The sequence below is a fragment of the Gouania willdenowi genome, chromosome 5 (genome assembly GCF_900634775.1).
Source record: "Gouania willdenowi chromosome 5, fGouWil2.1, whole genome shotgun sequence".
Classification (NCBI taxonomy): Eukaryota; Metazoa; Chordata; class Actinopteri; order Blenniiformes; family Gobiesocidae; genus Gouania; species Gouania willdenowi.
Window position 1 is genome coordinate 41,294,360 of NC_041048.1, and position 14,825 is coordinate 41,309,184.

At 34.9% G+C, this 14,825-nt stretch overlaps 1 protein-coding gene across 1 annotated transcript in view; it reads right to left on the reverse strand.

The window, feature by feature from the left end:
• Nucleotides 1–14,825, reverse strand: part of LOC114463275 (receptor-type tyrosine-protein phosphatase gamma-like) — a 303,535-nt gene that overhangs the window by 39,701 nt on the left and 249,009 nt on the right. Inside the window, exons 8-11 of the mRNA XM_028446736.1 lie at nt 9,067–9,259; nt 7,206–7,390; nt 1,012–1,120; nt 876–925 (exon numbers count right to left, since the gene is read on the reverse strand). Coding sequence (XP_028302537.1) covers nt 876–925; nt 1,012–1,120; nt 7,206–7,390; nt 9,067–9,259 — 537 coding nt within the window. The remainder of the gene's footprint in view (nt 1–875; nt 926–1,011; nt 1,121–7,205; nt 7,391–9,066; nt 9,260–14,825) is intronic.

Sequence of the window (14,825 nt, forward strand, 5' to 3'; positions counted from 1 at the left end):
CACTTTTTCTTGCCATATTTTTGCTCCTTTTGAGATGAGATGTCCTTTATTTGTCCCAGAAAGGGACAAATTTCAGTCAAAAACATGAAAAGACAATCACATATAACATGGGAGGACGGGAGCGGAGAGAACTGTGGGTCACCACTAAGGCAGGAAGAAAAGAAAGGGGGAAAAAAGGCAGGTCCTAAACTGAGTTCTCTTTGAGGAGCACAGTGTAGAACTAGGCAAAAACCTCCTCAGCATACAGAATTAGACGACACAGCACGTATTCAACACGAACATCCTGGAGAATAGATAAGCCGGCCTTGAACAGCTGACTGTGGGGGAGCTGAATGAAGATAGGGATTTGTTTTCGGCCAGCTGAGCACAATTTCTTTTCAGCCTTTGAGGTCCATCTCTCAAGCAGTAACTCCAATTTTGTGGCCTTTATCTCAGAAGCTGCGTAATCAACTTCTTGGATTCCAACCTGCCTAAATTTTCCAACGTAGCATCCTGCTTAATTTTGAGTTTGTTCATCACAACATATGTGAAATTAGGTGGAAAAGTGGTGGAAAGGGTTCATAAATGCTGAAAATGTCTTGAAAGTGGAAAAAATGTGAAGAAAATGCATTGAAATGTGATGTAGAAGTGTCACAACACAACCAATCAGCATGGAGACGACTACACAACCAATCAGCATGGAGACGACTACACATAACGTAACACAACTCATCACAACACAGCAAACACATGGTAAAGGCTTCTGAAATGCTAACGTAGCTAATATTGACAGGAAACGCTCTATGAGCCCAGTATAGCAGAAGTTAAACATGTATCAAACAGTGAAAATAATGCACGTGGCCCTCTGGTGGACAACATGTGAAGGACAGTCTTACCATCCCACTCTTAACAATCCTCGTTCCCTCAAAGATACGAGTGGTGTTGGCTGGAGAAAAACAACAAGAGGAAGGAAAAGTGGTGAGAGTGAAGAACCAAACAGTGTGTGTGTGTGTGTGTGTGTGTGTGTGTTACCTCTAAAGAGCATGCTCTGGCTGAAGTCACTGCGCATGTCGCTGGTGCACACAGCCTGGACTCTGAACAGATAGAGAACATCAGCAGATACAGGGGAGATGATGGCCTCCTGTGGGACACAATAACAACAACACGGTGTGTATTAAACTGTGCATGTTTACTTCACAGGACGTGACACTAAAGAGTACAGCTTTAAATATAGTCCAACTGTCCAATAGGATGATGTGTTTATTAATCCTTCAAAAAGAACTTAAGTCTCAGGTTTATCCAACACAAAAACATCATTTCAACACATTATTATTGATTTACACAGATAGAGAAATAGAGCTGACGGGGTCCACTGGTGATCAACCCCCCCCCAAAAAAAACAAAAAAAACAAAAAACAAATACACAATATGAATACAAAAACACACAAAATTGAGAGAAAAATACAAAAAATAACTCCAAAACAAACAAAACCACAGCAAAAATAGACAAAATGACTCCAAAAACACAACAAAAACACAAAAAATGACTTCAAAAGGACATAAAACCAAACCAAAGTTGAAAAATAATTCCAAAACACAGAAAAATATACAAAATTAATTAAAAAACACAAAAAATACAAAAACTCAGCGTATTCTAGATCAGATATATACAAATGTATCTCGGTCAAAACACAAAAAAGTTGATTGTCTTATCTGAGGGTCACATGATCAACATTAATGTCAGCATTTACAATAATGACCAAACTTTTGTGTTTTTGTTGTTATTTTTTTCAATATTCTTCTCACATTCTGTGTGTTTGAATAGTCGTCTGGTGTGTTTTTGTAATAAATTTTATATATTTGTCTGTCATTTTGTTTGTTTACTTTTGGACCCACACAAAATGAGGCTGGGGGTGTGTCTGGATGCTCCCTCCTATCTCCTTTCCTATCCACTTTTCCTTAACCCCATGAATGACATCACAGGGTTAAGGAAAGGTGTTAGGAGAGGAGTTAGGAAAAGGCCATCACGTTTGCTTTGACAATCAGACACTTCCACTAGGTGACGTACCGGTAATAATTTGACGGCCGTGAAGGTTCGTGACGTCTGTCGTGGTGAAAAAACTACACATTTCCAAAAATTACTAAAAGCACATTTACAAGATTTTCCACTGATATAATCTAAAAAATCACAAGGTTTGAATGTAAATCAAAGGAAAAGAGGTTACCAGGCTACGAGGAAATAAAAGTGAAACTACAAGAACGTCACATTGAGAATGATTGCTCACACTCACCTGAATTATGTTGAATAAAACATCACGTGGATAAAAATGTCTCTGATCCATTTTCATTAACCGACAGTGTCTGTTTTTCAGTTATAATCTGATAATATGTCTGTATATAATAATATATGGGTTTTACATTATTTATTTAAAGTAGTTCAAGGCATGTTATTGCTTTGGTAACATACATGATCTCCATCCCTTTGTTGGTCATCGTGAGTTAAATGTTAAATGTTGTCGCCGCACGGAATTGTGGGTCAGTATTATCTCGTTTCCTTTGGTAAAGGATGCATCAGTGTTTCCTAGGCTTAAGGAGGTTATAAAGGAAACATTGGGCCTCTTTTCCTCAGCTTAAAGAGAACTTGGACGCTCTTTATCATGGTCACCACTTAAACACTTCTGGGGGTGAAGGAACAGTGGATAGGAAAGGAGATAGGAAAGGAGATAGGAGGGACTATTAGGACGCAGTCTGAGTCTCTCGGTGTGTGTGTGTGTGTGTGTGTGTGTGTGTGTGTGTGTGTGTGTGTGTGTGTGTGTGTGCATGTGTGTGTGTGTGTGTGTGTGTTTGTGTGTGAGTGTGTGTGTGTGTGTGTGTGTGCATGTGTGTGTGTGTGTGTGTATGTGTGTGTGTGTGTGTGTGTAGGTGTGTGTGTGTGTAGGTGTATGTGTGTGTGTGTGTGTGTGTGTGTGTGTGTGTGTGTGCATGTGTGTGTGTGTGTGTATGTGTGTGTGTGTGTGTGTGTGTGTGTGTGTGTGTGTGTGTGTGTGTGTGTGTTTGTGTGTGAGTGTGTGTGTGTGTGTGTGTGTGAGTGTGTGTGTGTGTGTGTGTGTGTGAGTGTGTGTGTGTGTGTGTGCATGTGTGTGTGTGTGTGCATGTGTGTGTGTGTGTGTGTATGTGTGTGTGTGTGTGTGTGTGTGTGTGTAGGTTGGTGTGTGTGTAGGTGTATGTGTGTGTGTGTGTGTGTAGGTGTGTGTGTGTATGTGTGTGTGTGTGTGTGTGTGTGTGTGTGTGTGTGTGTGTGTGTGTGTGTGTGTGTGTGTAACCGTGTGTAACCGATGTGAGTGGCCCAACCTGCCGACCCACTAACACAAGATGTGTCACTGTCAGCAGAGGTGTGCGGTTACACAACACTGAGACACACACACACACACACACCCCACATCTTCTTCACTTTCCCAGCACAGTTACAGAGGTCAGAGGTCAGAGGTCAGAGGTCAGGGAGAGATAGGGTGCATGCTGCTGCACAGGGAGAATATTTGCAGGTCCAGCCTCAGAGTCCCTGAATCTTCACTTCATCCCTAACACGACAGCAATGATGTAAATATGTTTGATATTTAGCAAGAATGTGCTTTTATTTTGACATTTCAAAGGTAATAATTGAAGAAAATAAGTTTAGTTTAAAATCCTAAGTTTTAAAAAGAAATTCTTGTGACTTTCTAAATCAGGCTCCTCCTCCTTTTGATAAAATGTGTCACCAGCTTCAAACGTGATGTGGTTTTTCAGGTTCTCTTAGTTTGATCCTCGTCAGACAGGCTTCACACACTCATCAGAAGTGTTGCTCTTAGCCACTCCCTCATGGGCGTGGCTAAACAACAGAACAAACCTATGACATCATTCATTTAGAAGCAGAAGCCAAACCAATGCAACAATTATTGATATCTGAGCCCAAATCAATTAAAAAATGCCAATTTTATTGGCTCCTGAGTTCTTTGGGGCATTTTGTATATTTGTGTTGATGTTTTGTATGTTTCATTCATTTTTGTGCATGATTGCTGTCCTTTTGTGTATTTTTATTGTCCTTTCGTGTTTTTTGTCCTGCTTTAATGTATAGTTTTCTGTAAATTTGCATGTTTTTTGAAGTCTTTTTGTCATTTTGTGTGTTTCAAAAATCACTTTGTGTATTATGTTGTTTTGTTTGTTTTTGGAGTTATTTTTGTGTACTTTGTAGACATTTTGTAATTTTTTAAAGTGATTTTATGCCCTTTTGCGTATTTTTTTTATCATGTATTTTTAAATTTTTTAGTTTTTAAAATCATTGTATTCATAATGTTTGTTTTATTTTCTTAATTTTTGTGTATTTTGCGTTATGTTACATTTTGTAAATTTCTGTTATTTTATGTCATTTTCTGTATTTTTCAGTATTTTTGTTGGCCTTTTGTGTATGTTGTTGTTTTCTATATATTTCAGTTACTTTTGCACGTGATTGTCTTCATCCTTTTGTGTATTTTTCTATAAATGTGCACGTTTTTTGGAGACTTTTTCATTATTTTATATTTTTGTGTCAATTCATGTATATATGTTGGTTTTTTTTTGTTTTTGAAGTCATCTTTGTGTATTTTGTGGACATTTTGTAAATATTTTCAGCCGTTATTTTTTGTATTTCTGTTGGCCGTATGTTCATTTTTGTTTATGTTTTGTATGATTCAGTTATGATTGTTGTTATTTTGTGTATTTTTGTCATCTTTCTCTGTATTTTGAAATGACTGCTACATTCAGAACATTAAAAGAGAGGAAACAAAGTGGGTGGAGGATAAATCATCTCCATGTTTCTATTGGGTGAAATGTTCTTGTTTTTTCACCGCCAGGGGGCGCACTCCCCCCAAAATATACAAAACTACCTCAGAAATAAACAAAATGACTCCAAAACATCAAAAATAACGGAAAAACACACAAAACGACAACAAAAATAAATAAAACTAAAGAAGAAATACACAAAAATAACAGTTTAATATTCATGACAAAAAAATGCACCAAACAACAGCAGAAAAAAATGAAATAAAATGACTCCAAAACAGACATAATGACAGAAAAACACCCAAAATGACACATAACAGTTCCATACACAAAACAACAACGGAAATATGCAAAATGACTGCAAAAACACACAAAATTAAAGCAGAAATACATGAGAATACCAGAAAAATACACAAAACAACAGTAAACATATGCAAAATGGTACCAGAAATACACAAAACGAAAGCAGAAAACACAAAATGACAGAAAAACACACATGACGACAACGAAAATACAAAAAATAAAGACGTAATACACAAAAATAACTGTTTAATACTCAAAACAACAGCAAAAATAAACAAAATGACTTCAAAGACCCACACGATGACAGATTATGACATCACAATAGACTAAAGACTCAAACTTAAAAAACACAAAAAACAACACACAAAAATAATCACACAACATACACAATACAATACATAATAGAAAAAATGATTTTCTATTGAATGAACCAGAAACACACAAAATGACAACAAAAAAGCACAAAACAACAGCAGAAATAAACAAAAACTGAAAGCAGAAATACACAAGAATAATACAAAAATGTACAAAACAAAGTCAAAAATACACAAAACGACAACAAAAATACACAAAATGAAAGCATAAATACACTAAAATAACTGTTAAGTACTCAAAACTACAACAGAAATAAACAAAATGAGTTCAAATAGAAAAGAGAAAAACTGAAATACACAAAACAAAAAAGAGAGGAAATCAATTCACTGCACACAGTCGTTCTTTTCCTTGTTTTTATCATCGTTTGTCAGTGCTGGGTGTCATGTGACAATTGTTTTGATTTATCTAAAAATTATTAAAAGTCGACCAAATGTGACTAAAACTTTCCCATCAAACCAACCTGTTGCTCACAAAGCTCAGTGAGGTTTAAAACCTGAGAAGAAGGAGCTCCACATTCCAAACACACGCACACACATCCACTACCACACATTAGTGTGTGTGTGTGTGTGTGTGTGTGTGTGTGTGTGGACACAGCAGATCATCAGGATGCAGACTGGCCGCTCACTGGAATGGAAAGAAAACTTTACCAACTTTTTTAAAAGATTGTTTCAGTTTCAGAAGCATTGCCTTGAGTTACAGGAGTGTGCACGAGTTCGAGGAGTGTGCACGAGAAGCACGAGAAGCACGAGAAGCAGCTAACGTTGACAAATATAACCAAACTCAAACTGTGTTCCTCAGGAGAGGAAATAAAACACAAAACAACATCAGCATGAATCAATAAAAACATGAGCAGGGATGAACAAACATGTGATTATATCTAAGGGTTAAAATATTAACATTCATGTAAATAAAGTGTTAATGTTATCATTAACACTGGAAACAACAAAGGGTTTATGGATTTTTAAAAATCATTTTGTGTGTTTTGTGTCTTTGGAGTTATTGCTTTCTTTTATTTTGTATTATTTTGTGTTTGTTTTGTGCACATTTTTGTTTTTAGTGCATTTTGGGATATTTTATTTATTGTTGGTTTTTTTTTGTTTTTGTTTTCTTCATTTTGTGTGTTTTTTGTGTTTTAGGACTTATTTTGTTTATTTTTGTTCCCTTTTTGTGTTTTTGGACTCATTCTTGTGTATTTGTGTTGTCATTTTGGATATTTTCTGCTCATTCTGTGTTTTTTTGTTTTTAGTGCATTTTTTGAGTCATTTTTGTTGTCAGTTTTTTTGTGTGTATTTGGACTCATTCTTCATTCATTTTTGCTGTTATTTTGTGTATTTTCTGCTCATTTTGTGTTTGTTTTGTGTTTCTGGAGTCATTTTTTGTATATTTGGAGTCAGTTTTCACATTGTTTTATACGTTTTTCTATTATTTTGTGTATATTGTTAGTTTTACTGTGTGTTCAAGGATGGTAGTTTTGTGTAGTTTTGTTTAACTTTAGTGCAGTGTTTTATAATCAGTGTTTTGCAATTGTTTTTATTTATTTATGATGTTTTTTTTGTTGTCATTTTGCATATTTGTCTCTCATTTTGTGTGCTAAAGGTTTTTTGTGTGTATTTTTTAATTATTGTGTGTCATTTGTATATTTTTGTCTCACTTATTTACTTTTTTTTTTTTTTACATACAAAGCTTGATGAACCTGAGGTCCTCCCTGACTTCATCATTGTGATGATGCTAATGTTTTGGTGCTCCACTCTCACCAGTCGGTTGTTAGCGTCCGTGACGTGCGTCTCTTCGTAGCTGTCGTCCAGGGACGTCCAACTGTAGGAAACCAGGAAGTGTAGGATGGGGGGGTGGTAGGTGACCTCAGGGTACGCCCATCGGACCACCAGAGCACTGCTGTTAAAGTGCTGCACCTTCATGTTGATGGGAGCGCTGCTGCACACTACAACACACACGCACACACACACAGGCTTTATTTTAGCTTTAATGTATGGAACAGGATCAAAGGAATGAAGATTAAAGAGAAAAATGGAGAAAGAGACAAAGAAAGATACAGTACACACCTTAGCAGTGTATGCTAAAGAGAAATGTGTGTATGCTAAAGAGAAACGTGTGTATGCTAAAGAGAAACGTGTGTATGCTAAAGAGAAATGTGTGTATGCTAAAGAGAAACGTGTGTATGCTAAAGAGAAATGTGTGTATGCTAAAGAGAAATGTGTGTATGCTAATGAGAAACGTGTGTATGCTAAAGAGAAATGTGTGTATGCTAAAGAGAAATGTGTGTATGCTAAAGAGAAATGTGTGTATGCTAAAGAGAAATGTGTGTATGCTAAAGAGAAATGTGTGTATGCTAGCAGTGATGGTGATGTATAAATGCAATCATTTGAACTATTCCCACACTTCAGATTAATACACACACACTAAAGATAACTGTCATAATAAACGCTACAAACTCACAAACCACATTTTACTCTTTAACAGTCATCGTTTTCATTAAATAATGATTTAAAATAATAATTAAATAATGGTTAAGTAGCATCATTGTCATGTATTTAATGAAACTTGTAGAAATATTTAATACCCAAAAATGCATACCTGATAAAAATAAATAAATAAATAAATGAACGTTAAAAATAATAAAAATTATTACTTATCAATTTATCAAAGTTTTGGAGCAAGATGAAAGTCATGAAATCTCACCTGATAATAATAATAATAATAATAATAATAATAATAATAATAATAATAATAATAATAATAATAATAATAATGTATTTTTATGTATCTATTTTTTATTTGAAGAGGTTAAAAGAAAAATACAACAAATAAATAAATAAAATAAATTTAAATAAAATAAATAACTCTATTATTATTAAACTCTATAAGACAATATATATAATCATTCCTTGTTTGAAAGGGTGAATGATTTAGTTATTGAAACAAAGATTAATAAGTAATGATAAAAATTATTCATTACTATCAATAATAATAATATTATTAATAATAATACTTTTAATAATTAAAAAAAAAAATAAAAATAATAATAATAATAATAATAATAATAATAATAATAATAATAATAATAATAATAATAATAATAATAATAATGTTTAATAGTATGATGATGATTATATTATGATCAATTATTATAGTGAATAATAGCTAAGTATTATTATTATTATTATTATTATTAATAATAATCTGTGCTGCCGTGTAGCTCTACAGCAGGTACAGTAAATCCTTTCCTTATGTTAAATCCTGTGAACTGATTAAGATGCTGCTCTACGTCTTATTCTGAAGGAATTCTGATTTAATGTGAAAGCTGCTCCGTGTGTTCACTGGTGTTGTTTAGTAAACAATCAAAAAGCTCTCACACACACACACACACACACACACACACACACACACACACACACACACACACACACACACACACACACACACACACACACACACACACACACACACACACACACACACACACACACACACACACACACACACACACACACACACACAAATATTTCCTCAGCAACAACACATTTGTGTAGCTTTTAGCAGTGACACAAACAAAGATTTACCATCATGTAATCAAACTAAATAAACGTGATGTAACACCTTTATAAGCCTCGGTGCCGTGTGGCGTGTGTTCTCCGTCCCTGCGTTCAGGCATCCAGGCGTCTTTAACTGCTGATTTGTAGATACGACGGTTATCCAGGCTCTGGATGGGTCTGAAGTTACTGCGTAGATACTCCACTGACTTCACATGGTCCTGCTGCTCCGTGGTAAAGATGGAGTAAAAAGCCTCCAACTGGGACAAAACAACACAGCAGCTGTTAGCATGTAGCTAAAGACAGATTTAAAACTCAATTATTATAGAGAAAACCCAGAAAATATACAAATTACATCCAGACAGCATGGAGATGTTGGTCATTTGTTTTTAACAATGATTTATTGGCTCCACAAGTGAAATATTGATGTTTAAAACACACATTTTTCTGTTTTTGAGATAAAATTCTGTTATTTTCCAAACTTCATCTACAATGACTCGACATTTTTAGCCTTTATAGTCAAACATTTTGATGCACTGTGGGCACAACTTATGATAAATGTAAAATGTGTGTGTTGTGGATGGTTTATATAGGACAGTCTGGAGATGGGCTGTAGACAGTTTAGTGTCAATTGAGTAAAAATTGTAGGGATATACTTAGGTTTAATACGTTTTACAGTTTTTGATTAAAAACAGAGTAATGAACTTAATAGTTTGCAATATGTTTAAATGTTTCTTCAGTTTTGGGCAACATTTTTGGGAAAGAAAAAAGTTGTATTTGTCCATTATTTTGTGTATTTTTGCTGTTTTATCATTTTTCCTGTATTCTTGTAGTCATCTTGTGTGTTTTTCTTGTTCTTTTGAGTATATTTCTGTCAATATGTTTATTTTTGTTGTTCTGTATATTTTTTGTTGCCTCTTCGTTACTTTTCTGTGTTTCTGTTGTTAGTTTGCAAGTTTACTTTTGGGAATGAATAAAATTAGACCAAGGGCCACATGTGACTCGGATGGAGATTTGAAAAAAATACCTTGATTGTGGGTGGAGCTTCTGGAGGGGTTAAGACACGCCCACTCTACACTATAAAATCTCCAAAGAACAATCTATGCTTTGCTAACTAGCTACTAAATACTCAATATAACCCCTTATTCACTATTCTCTAAGCCCAACCTACTCCCACAGATTGTAACGTCCACAGGTGACAGTTTTTATAGGAGGGGCGGAGCTAAAAGAAGCCACCAAAACGTCACAAACCTCCATTCTCAGCCAATAGCAACATTGGATTGTAATAACCTGGTTTCAACTAAATACGTCAATGTGCAAAACTTTGACTAAAATGTCTTGAGTTGGGCTACAATAAAACAACAACAACAACAACAACAACAACAACAACAACAACAACAACAACAACAACAACACGCCTTCATAACAGCAGAAAAAAAGATGATTTTGGAGTTTAGTTCCACTTTAAACAGAGTTTGTTGATACTGCCACTTGTGTTTTTGTCGTCACTTTGTAAATGTTGTGCTCTATTTGTGTGTTTTTGTGTTTGTTTTGTGTTTTTGGCGTCATTTTTGTGTGATTTTGTCATTTTTAGAATGTTTTTTCTATTATTTTGTGCATATTGTTAGTCCAATCAAAGAATTCTGAGCATTAACACAGGAAACAACAAAGGGTTTGTGGGTGTGTTTTGTTCTCATTTTGATAGTTTTGTTGTCATTTTTCTCATTTTTTTCTCTTTCATTGTATGTGTTTGTTTTTGGACTTATTTTTATATTTTTTGTTGCCCTGACACTGGTGGTGCGTTCAAGGACATCATGTATAGCTCTAACGTCCATCAGAAAGACTGATAATAACAATGATGACATTTAGAACATTCAGTAAACCTTAAAAAAGCTTTAGATCTTTGGATGTTTATTTTAAAATGTTTAAAATACAAAGATTTACAGAGAAATCTCCATATTATTTGAAAACAAACATCTTTTTCTCTCACGGCTGGTCACATACGTAGGATACAGCGTCTGTCAGGCGTGAATGCTGGTGTTAGCGTTTCTGTATTAACATGAGAACCTTAAAGGATGGGCATTAGAGTGCCTGTAGCTGCACACGCTGTGCGACCACAGTTTGATAGAAACGTATTGACGAGCTGTAAACGTGTGAAGCCAGCTGAAAAATTCACTTTCCATGAGCTGTAATGACCACAGCCTTGAATCAATGATGTCACAATGCATTGATTTCAAACAGCAGGCTGTGGCAGACTCTGAAATCTTCTTGTTTCTACAGAATGACCTGATTAGCCTTAGCTATGTTAGCATACCTGCCCAGTTAATTAGGAACACGTCTACAGTTCCAGATCTGAGCTCTGCTTGTTATCTCCACCTCACTGTTTCACTCTACCTGCCTTTCTACTACGTCCATCACCTGTTGAATATGAGTCATGTGACCTGTCATGAGACATGGCTCTGACAGTGAACTGATTCATTATTCGTCTCCTTCACCCATCAACAAGCCTGACAGCAAAATGATAAGCTTTATTAAATATAACTTTAAGTCACAGCCATTTGTCCTTCTTTTATTCATTATTATAATACTGTTTATTTATTTTTTTATATTTCTAACTTATATATAGCAATTCATTCATCTGCACCTTGTTATTCAGTATAACTTACAATGTCCTGGTTTTCTGTGGATGTATAATTATTATTATTATTATTAATAATTACCCCTCAGTGATAAATAAAGTTTTTTTTTCTGATTCTCTGCTTTATTTGTCACTTTTTATATCTTTTCTCCTCCCGTTCAGGAGCTATAATCATCAGGAAAAACAACCTCTGAGATGTGATGTCACTTCCTGTAGTTCATGACCCATCAGAGTCACACCTTTGTATAGAAACAATGTCCGTCAAAGCCTGATTTTAGCGCAGATAATGGAAACAGGCGGTCCGAGGGCCACACGCTCTAATTTTGTGCAGCTCGCCAAAATAAAAGCAGAGAATGAATCCAAAAACACACAAAATGACAGAAAAATTGAAAAAAAAAAGTCACAAAATTACTCCAAAAACAGACAAGATGAAACTCATATTAAAAAAGACTCCAAATATGTTGATCATGTGATCGTCAGATTAGATATAATCACTTTGTGGCCCCGCCCCCTGTCATAAAAGTTGCCTATATCTGCTCTACATTCTCCTAATAGTCAACACTTCTGTTCTTATTGTGTATTTGAGTGATTGTGGCTAAAAATGTCATTATTTTCATTACATGTTATTGCACACACCTGCATTCTATTTCATTTCTATGGTTACACTAATATATATGGAATACAGACCTTAGCTGTGTATACGCTGACTATGAAAATCATTGTATCTGTTAAATCATCTTTTTCATTTACAACCATTGTTGAGTACAGTAGGTCATGTTTAGAGCAACTTGAGGTAAAAGTGATTTTTTAGTTCTGTTCCACAACATTTTTATTAAAACACAAAAATACCTGAGAGAGAAAAATATTACCTTCTTTAAAGTAATATTTTCTACTTTTCTTACTTTTATCAGCGCGTTTGTTCTTGTGTAAAAGCACAATTCTGAATGAAATCTAGTTCAACCACGACGTCCGCTGCCATGGAGGTGAATAAGTCTATGACTTTGACTTTGTTTTTACACGTTGTGTATTGTGTTAATACAATACACAACGTTTGTGTTAGTTTGTGAGAGTCTCATGACGTCGCACTAAACTCCAGAGAAAATTTAGTCTAACTTCAGAAAAAGATGCTCAATTAACTGCTTTGATTACCAAACATGCTTTACATTGATGAACAAATTGTTGGCTTTAAGCATTGTTGCACAAAACACTGCTTTTACTGATGAGAAGTTGGCGTTTCTTCTCTTTTTTGAAGCTTTCTGAGCCTCTGGCGACAGCAGATTGCTTTAGTGAAGCTACTCCGTCTGTCAAGGTTGGAACGTCTCATTAATGGAGTTAAAAAGCAAACAGTCAGCATTACTCACTGCACTGGAACTTTCAGGTGTTTGCTGATCTTAACGGGATGTGATCTTATTATGAGAAGAAAACAGACTCTCCTGGAGTTTAAAACGCCAGCTTTTTACACCGTCATTTTCTAAATGTCTGTTTTAAAACAGTTAAAGATCCTCCAATGTTTTTACAAGTTTGTACTTATTAGTTGATCTATGTCTAAGAAAACACATTACTATGCACCATGCACGAAAACACATTTCTGATATTTGAAGAGTAATTAAACACCAAAACCACTTTTTTCTGCTTAAATCAAATATATTTGTTATTAAAAAGGAACGTAACAAAATTTTGCCAAAAAACACAAAGGTTCACAAAATAAAATCAAGGAATAAAGTTTTAAAGTACCGCAGAAGTGTGATGACATGTGACCCTCCTGCTTCCTGCAGCAGCTTTACAATAAGTAGTTCTCTTATTATATGTAGATCTATGCTTAATAAAACACATTATTATGCACCATATTTCTTTTATTATCTTTTAAAAGTTAATAAAACGTTTAGTCTTCCCACCCAAAAGTTATTCTATCCTCAGGGTTTGTGTGTCTTAAACTGTCCGTGATTTACTCTCTAACTTCCTCCACCAGAGCGTGTCTGTTTAAGGGAGAGTAAAGATCCCTTAGGAGAGCTCTTCTTCTCTGCTTCATTGGCCACGGATACATGATGTTTTGTTAATTCGGAATTAAATCATTCGGAATTAAAGTATTCTGCTTCGTGTTTACATAGAAATAGTAATTCCAGGACGAGGTTTACATGGAAAACTGGTTTATTTAGTTAATTCCGCTTTAGGTCTGGGGGTTAGGAAGGCTCTGATTGGACAGGGGGAGAATGTGACGTATCAGGAAAAACACACAACAAACCTTTTATTGTCGGCTTTAACACTGAACACCACACATGAGAACTGTTTTCACCTTTATTTTGATTGTAGTTTTGAAGCAACAGCTTAGGAATTATGTGTCTACAAGGTCAGGTTCAAGAGGAATTCACTTTTATTCCACTTTAAAGGAGAAATAAAGCTCCCATGTAAACGTGGCGTTGTCTACTACCAAACCATAGAGTTGGAAGTGTCGCCCCCTGGGTCACAACTGTTTTTATCCCCTTTCAGTAAACAAAAGAGGTTTACATTGACATCTTTGACTTTTCCTGGTTTTCTAGAGCCACCAAAAGCAGCACAAGTTGTTATTTTGACTGAAAAAGCTCCTAAATTCACTCTGTAGACTCATAAGTTGGTTGTTTCTAGTGATGCACTGAGAAAACAAACCGTTTGAAACAGCAAACGATTGAACTCTGAGGTCAGTGTGCGTTTGTCTGGACAAAATGTAATGCCATAATCTATGTTGTTGGACTTTTAAATGCTTTTCATCCTTATGGTTCCTTTTATTCTATCATACCTATGTCTAACTTAGTGAATTACAACTGACCGGGTCAGTGTATGTTTTGGCCTTTGAATTTTCTGTTCAGAAAAGGAAATCCAAAAACAAAAAACTACTGATTATTTGATTTTTGTTTTCAAATTGAAAAATAAATAAATAAATTCAAGGCATATTTCTTCATCAGGGTCAAAAAGGGATAAACAAACATTTAAAAGTTAGATTTTCATTGATTTTTGTTTCTAAAACTAAAAAAACAGAAATATCAGAGGACAAATAAAATGTCATTATGGTGAGACAGGAAGTTGTTTTTTCAAAACAAGAGCACATATATGAGGACCATATATTTTTCTATGCAAAAAAAAATCTCCTCACTTGTCTTGCTGAAAAACCCCTCCCACTCCCACTCTGTTATTATATACAGTATATAGATTTC